The sequence below is a fragment of the Hevea brasiliensis genome, chromosome 7 (assembly GCF_030052815.1).
Source record: "Hevea brasiliensis isolate MT/VB/25A 57/8 chromosome 7, ASM3005281v1, whole genome shotgun sequence".
Lineage (NCBI taxonomy): Eukaryota > Viridiplantae > Streptophyta > Magnoliopsida > Malpighiales > Euphorbiaceae > Hevea > Hevea brasiliensis.
The window spans coordinates 84,561,336-84,568,817 of record NC_079499.1 but is presented as its reverse complement, the minus strand read 5'-3'; the positions used below and the strand labels follow the sequence as shown (position 1 = coordinate 84,568,817).

Below are 7,482 nucleotides of genomic sequence, written 5' to 3'. Positions count from 1 at the left end.
ATTTAATTGTGGAATTGATTTGAGTTATGTTGAACTGAGTTGAATTGAGATTATTTGGAGGTTGGGAGTTGTGGAAATTTATTGGAAGTGTTTTTTTCAGGTATTTGAAGAACTGTTTTCTCAAAATACAGACGGCACTCTGCCGAAATTTTTATAAAATTTGCGAAAAAATAAAAATGGGACAAAAATTTTAAGTAGTTTTAAAACTTTAAATAAATAATTTTAATTCCTACCAAAATGCTTACAACTTCCAAAATGTAAGAAAATGGTTTTAAAATCCTTTGTAGAATACTTAATGAGTTATCGGTAGATGAAGTTCAGTAGTTCATTAGGTATTCTACGGGATCATGTTATGCCTTACAGAGGGGTGAGGTGTGACACCTAGGGCTCCTCGCAGGTCTGGGGTCATCAACTGTCTACGCAGTGACTTCCCAGTGCGGTCACCCATCGCCGTGGTTTCGGCTCCTTTAACCTAGTTACATTTCATTTCTTTTATTTTCCCTTATTTTTTCTTGGTCTTTATTTCATCAATTTATGTCTTCTCACCCTAGTTTAAGTGTAGTTCCAGACATTCTAGCTGTCTGAACAAACGTTAGTCATCGGAATAGTAGAACATATGGACTATCTACGGTGAGGGCATTACATGTCTAGTCTGTAAGTTCATATAGAAATAAATCTTGACCTATCTCCCCCGGTCTAGGATAATCATTCTGCAAAAATGTGACATCACATGATTCGAACTCAATTATAGTGCCATTTTCTATTCACCAATAAAAACATATCCTTTAACTATTTAGAATATGTAATAAAGATGCATTTCCTTTCTCTTGGACCTAATTTTCTATATTTATGAGAAGGATTGTGAACAAAAAAATTTTGAGAAAAATTTCATAATTTTTGGGTAAACAAACAATTTTATATGATTTTTAAAAAAATAGAATAATAAAAAATGTCCCAAAAAATAATTTTTAAGTCATAAATAATTTTAAATAATTTTTTAGGATTTTATGAATTTTTTCTAGTGAAAAATCCCTTAAATAATATATTTTTTTAAAATATTTGAAAATCTATGACGGACCTTCAAATGACAAGCCATTTAGGCAAAACGACAAATGACATGTTATTTAGGCACGACAACGCACCATTTTGCAAAAATGACATGTCATTTGGAAGCAGCAACCAAGGCGCCTGTACATACTAGGATGTGCTAGACTTCACGCTTTGCCTTCCTATCAGTTTATGGTCTCCTGCCTTGGTGCGATGGGGGGTTTTCGCACATGTACTTTTCATATCTAGGGTCAAGTTCAATTTTCAAGAAACATAGCTATCAGATTAGTGAAACACACATTTAACCCGAGATTGGGAATTGATTAGAAGGATCATGTTCAAATTCTTGGAAAAAAAAAAACTTTTAAGGTAGATTCAAATGATTTTTTTTAAAACTTTGCAGGGCTATATCTTCCTTCTTTCTAATCCAACTTGAGCATGCGATATATCATTGAAAAAAAGGGAAATGTCTACTATCGAATGATACTAATATCATGCACAGATATTAAACACACCGTAAGATATTCATACCCAAAATAAAAGCCCATGATTATGTATAACTCAAAAAATTGAACCCGAAAAAATTTAGAATAATTATACATTAATTCTAACTTTATAAACATGTTATAAACATCATAAGGACTAGGAAACAAACTTAGAAGCTCTAATATCAATGAACAAAAACTATTTTACATGGTTTCTAAACCATGCTCATGCATAAACACTAAGCACCATTGTTTGTATCACTAGTCTTAGAGTTAATCACATGTTAGGACATAAATAAATCACAGTCTATGTGCACACCGTATTACAGAAAATGATGCTCTAACAAATGTGCTTGAAGATGAGAGTATTTTGAAAGCCAAAATAAGATCACTCGAAAGCCAATTTTCTCTTCTTTACAAAGTTGCTGTAACTTTGTAAAACTTGTTTTAAAGACCAAGTGTTCAGTTTCTTATCCTTAAGAAATTGTATATTTTTGCAGCCAACTCTAATAGAAGATGGCCTTTCAAAATGTAACATTTAATATTCTTTTACACATAATTGCATGAGCAGCTATATGTTTGTTGACCTTTAAACATTTTTAAGATAATAATAAAATTCTTTTATTTTATTATTTATAAGATATGGATCCGTGTTAACCCACATGGGTGCCCTAGACCCAATTTCATTCATCAAACCCAAAACTTTTTAACCCTTACCCATTCTACCCTATTGTTAAAAAAACTGTTATCTCACGAATAGAAATGCCAGGTAAGATGCCATGAAAATGCCATATAAGCTTGTCCTAGTTGCAGCATATGTAGAAGATGAGACATACAATGTTTAATTAGATGTAAGTACCTTACATATATATATATATATATTTGACAAGTATGTATTTAAACATTCTTTAATGTTGACAGATGAAACAATGATATAAGATTAAGATACTTGACCGAAAATATATATTTTAGGGTAAAAACATATTATTTCAGGATGCTAATATGAAAAGCATTGCATATTATTAAAGTTATATTATTACATGGTGCTTATACGGCATCTCCGATAGTGGGATAACAGTTTTCTTAATTGTGGAGTATAATTAGCAAGGGTTAAAAAGTTTAAGGTTTAATTAGTAATTTTCATAGTATGGGATAGAATTGCAAAAATTTGAAAAGTGTAAATTTTTTTTGGCAGTTATCCTTTTTAAAAAATATATTAATTAATCTTTACATTTAATTTCTTTATTTATTTTAAAATAAAATTTTATTACTCAAGATATTCAAAGAAAAGATAAAATTATTATTATGACTGAATAATTTAAGATTTATAAAAAATAGTGAGATTATATAATTATATCTTTTAAATTATAGAGATTGAAGGAAATTCAAATTAATGACTTAAACGACTAAAAGGAATAAAGAGTAAAAAAAAAAAATTATAGATACCAACTAAACGTATGTTTTAAAATATAGAACAAAATAATAAACTTTGTTAAAATTTTTCCTCAAAACAATTTAAATTAAAAATATTTTAAATTTCATTCAATTTAATTAATATTAATTTTACTATTGAAATTTTTTAAAGCAAATAAATAAATAAATAAAATCACATTTATAAATAATTATAAAATATTTATAATTATTTTTAAATTTAAATTATCATAATAAATGATAAAGTTTCTTTCACATGATTGCCTATTAATAAAGTTTTTCTTTTCATATGTAAAATGAAAAACTGACAATGGATTAAACCTCAAATAGCAGAATTCATGGGCCACAATCAGAAAATTGATCTGTGAAATTGATCCAATTGAGACATGAGACAATAGTAGTGGGATCTTTGGGCTCTATCTGCCTCAAAAACCATATTTTCAAACACTGTACTAGGGGCTGAAGAGGAAGTTTTGGCCTTCAAAATTTATAAAATTTTTTGATAAGGTTGTTTATTTTATAAAGAATAATTTATATATAAAAAATATTTTTATAAAAATTATTTTTAAAAAAATATTTTTTATTATTTTATTTTTTAATACTTTAAACAATAGAAATATAAAAATTATTTTCTAAAAAAATATTTTTCGAAGCCTAAGTATAATGAATTTAACTCTATCTAATTTTAATTATTTATAAATAATTAATGATTTATTATAATTAATTAATAAACATTTATAATTAATGGTTTGACCCCTGTCAAGCCCGAACTCTCCCTCAATTTCTGGAGCAGAGCTGCAATCTATAGACTTTAGTCAACTGGACCATGTGCAGAGAAAAAAGTTTTCAAATTAGCTCCGATCATCACGCAAATCCCTTCAAGATCACTTAACAATGATAAATTCAAGATATTCCTTTTGCCCCATACTTTTCGTTTTTTTTTTTTTAAACACTCTCTTCTTTTTTTTTGGGAAAAAATATAAATTCATTAATAATATTAAAGCTTTAAACATTATAAAATAATCTGATAAAACCACACCCCTTATATCATACATAAAATTTACTATTGTAGATAATAAAATTCGTTGATCTTTTAATGTGACTAATATTAGATTTCTATATTTAAAGATGATCTGGAAAAATAATATAAATCTTTAAGTAGCCATTGATCTTTTATTTAGTTTGATGATAAAATAATCTCTATAATTTTTCATGCCTCCGCACTACTAAAATAATAGTTTTGATAATATAATAAGTCCTTATGAAGAGTGAGAGAACTTAATATTTATCAACAATAATAGTTTTGAGAATAAATTTCTAGAATTCATTATAAAATAATACAGATTTCAGAGTTATTGAAACAAAACATACAAAAAAGAAGAAGATCTAGAGAAGGGAAGAAGGGGCTGTCACCAACAAGAAGTAACCCGTCCCAAAAATTTAATTGTAAGTTGTGAAAGCTTTTATAGAAAGAAGAATTTTAAAGATTCAAACACCTTCTTCTTTAATATTTGCAATCTTAGACCCTTTTCTCAATGAACTTTATATTTTTTTTATTAAAAATACTTTAAAATTATTTATCATAAATGCATCATATCAATATGAATAAGTGCATTTTAAAAATCGCTTGAAAAAAAAAAATTAATCTCATATATAAAACTTGATCTGAAAATATTTATGACAGTAAGTCTTTGGTGATGCAGCTGTCACTTTGCTGGATTAGTTGAGAGTCTCCTTCTTGTTTGATGGTAGACTGATCTGATAGCTCCATTATTTGTTTCCATCCGTTACCTATTTCTTGTTTATTGTTTGCGGATGTTCAGATGCTCTGGTTATTTGTTGTTGAGTTTTGTGCTTGCATGCGTTTGAGAATTTCAGTTTTTTTTTTTTCCAAGTCTTTTCACTCAACCTGTGGTGTCTAGGTTGAGTGTAATTAAGAGTCTTATGGCTGAGTTTAATTTTGGTACTGCATATTAAAAGAGAAAAAAAATAAAGGAAAAAAAAAAAAAAAATATATATATATATATATATATATATATATATATATATATATATATATATATATATATATGAACAAAGCCGAATAAAGAAGTAATAGAAAAGAAGGTAGACCAAACTCAAAGCAATAAATAATTAATCAAGTGCGGCCTCCCACTCCCATCCTTCTTTTGTTTTCACTTTTTTAAGTTAGTCCCTATTCCCCAACTAACTCAACCTCCAAGGAGTGATTGAGGGCATCAATCATCATAATCAATATTCAATTTCACACAGCTCTTCTATGAAAGCAAGAGAGACATGTCTTACTTTGTTAGCCAGAAAAAGGAAAATATGCCACTTTTGACTATGTATGTGATCTTTGTAATATAAAAGATTAGGTTTCTCCTTTGTTAGACACTCTCATGGAAGGCACATGCAAGCCTACACTATGTTCCATTATTTCCTACCCCACAATCCTCAATCCACGCATAATTCTCCGGCACATCATCAACACTCTAGCTCAATTATTTTATATAAGGATTTTGGAGGAAATCAAATCTCATTCTCAGCAAAAATTTTTATTTCATTTCTCAATTCTCATCCCCAATCTATGGCTTCTTTTGGTAAACATTTGTTTTTCTACTTCCTTCTAGTTCTCTTCTCCTCTAGTCTAATCCATGCTAGAGAGAGCAAGTTCTTTAGTAAGTTTACCCATTATAGCATCACAAACAATGCTAAAGAGAGTAATCTTTCACCCATTGAAGCACCTGCGCCAACCCCAGCTGTAGCATTAGCCCCAACACCAACAACAGCACCAGCACCAGCACCAATCTACACTCTGAGTGAAATTGGTGATCATGGCCTCTATGGTCATGGTTCTGGCCTTTTTCCTCCAACAAAGGAGACTACAACAGAAAATGAGCTCTTGAATGAAGAATTTGATGGCGAAACGTATGAGAAAGCGTATCAAACTAGCAACTTCAACAACAACAATGGAAATTACAACTACAATAATGGCTACAAGCTTGCCAGCGAAAGCCATGAGACAGGAAATCAAAACAATTACAATGGCTACACTGGAAGGTACAATAACAATGGATATGAGCTTGCTAGCGGTAGCTATGAGAAAGGATATAATCAGAACAACAGGAATAGCTACACCAGCAACTACAACGTTAACAATGGCTACTTGACTGATCAGCGACAAGGAATGAGCGATACAAGATTTATGGAAGGTGGCAAGTACTATTATAATGTGAAGAATGAGAATTCTTATTATCCTGCTAATATTTATGCGCCAAGGAAGGTAAGTACTCAAAATCAAGGTTATTATGGAAATTCTGAGAACCAAAATGAGTTCAACTCTATGGAGTTTGAGAACCAAGAGTTATACGATGAGGATAGCCAAGAGGAGTCACTGCCTTGAAATGTATATATATATCTTGACAAGATGTGTATTACAGGAAAAGATTAATGAAACAGCAGACTTTGATATATTTAAAAGTATGGCTAAACTAATCATGGGAAATTTCGTTTCATGTGTGATTTTTATAGTTTATTCCGTTTTTGTTTTATTTTGCACAATTTTTATTGTTTGAATCTCAAAAGGGATAGAGGTTATCTGCACTTGAGGAAAAATTTATATCTTTTGAATTGATTCACTCAGTTTGCCCATCAGTTAGCATACTCATACACAAATTAGTAGTATATCATATATGGGATGTTATATTAATACTCATTTGTTAAGCAATTCATTAAAAATGTTTCCTTAGGCCTTGAAGTATTGTGAAAATAAACTATATATTGATCTGTGAAGTTGATCCAAGTTAAATGATAGTAGTATTATCGTTGCAAAAAATTTATATTATATAGGTAATAAGGAATTTCACTTAAGTAGTTTGTGCTTAGCCGGTCCTAAGTCCAAATAAAGGAGAAGAGTTGTGGTAGGTGACAACCAGCATAAAAATTTCGTCACACCTCATGATATGGATTCAAATGATATAAACGTTGGGGCTTCCTCTACTTACGACGCGCTACATCGGAGCCTGGGCGTAGTGAAAAATATGCAAGGGTGTAGGGCTTTCACCGAAAGCGACCGGCCATGCCGGCGCCCAGGTGTGGTGCTAAATGAGCAAGGGTTCCCACATTATGGACGAGTTTGGGTAAAGAAGTTAGTCCATAGGATAGATAGTAGAACAGATAGTAGAACAAAACACAAGATAGGCATAGAGAACAATAGAAGATATCATAGAAGAAGATCAATTAGGAAGGAACAGGATAGGAGGAGAATCAGGGTTGGTATTTGGAATGTTGGATCGCTTATAGGAAAATTAATGGAGCTTGTAGATACCTTGGAAAGAAGAAGGGTGAATATTGCTTGCATTCAGGAGACTAAATGGGTAGGAGAGAAAAGCAAGGAAGTGGGTAATTCAGGATACAAACTGTGATTTACCGGAAAGGAGAGGAACAAGAACGGAGCGGGCATAATCATAGATAGGACATTTAAAGATATTGTAATAGCTGTGAAAAGAATAGGAGATAG

At 30.5% G+C, this 7,482-nt stretch overlaps 1 protein-coding gene across 1 annotated transcript; it reads left to right on the top strand.

Moving 5' to 3' along the window:
* The first annotated feature begins 5,444 nt into the window (after positions 1-5,444).
* LOC110670103 (protein E6) lies at positions 5,445-6,446 on the top strand. The gene has a single exon (XM_021832044.2). The coding sequence runs from the start codon at positions 5,551-5,553 to the stop codon at positions 6,364-6,366; it is 816 nt and encodes a 271-aa protein (XP_021687736.2). The 5' UTR covers positions 5,445-5,550; the 3' UTR covers positions 6,367-6,446.
* The last annotated feature ends 1,036 nt before the right edge of the window (positions 6,447-7,482 follow it).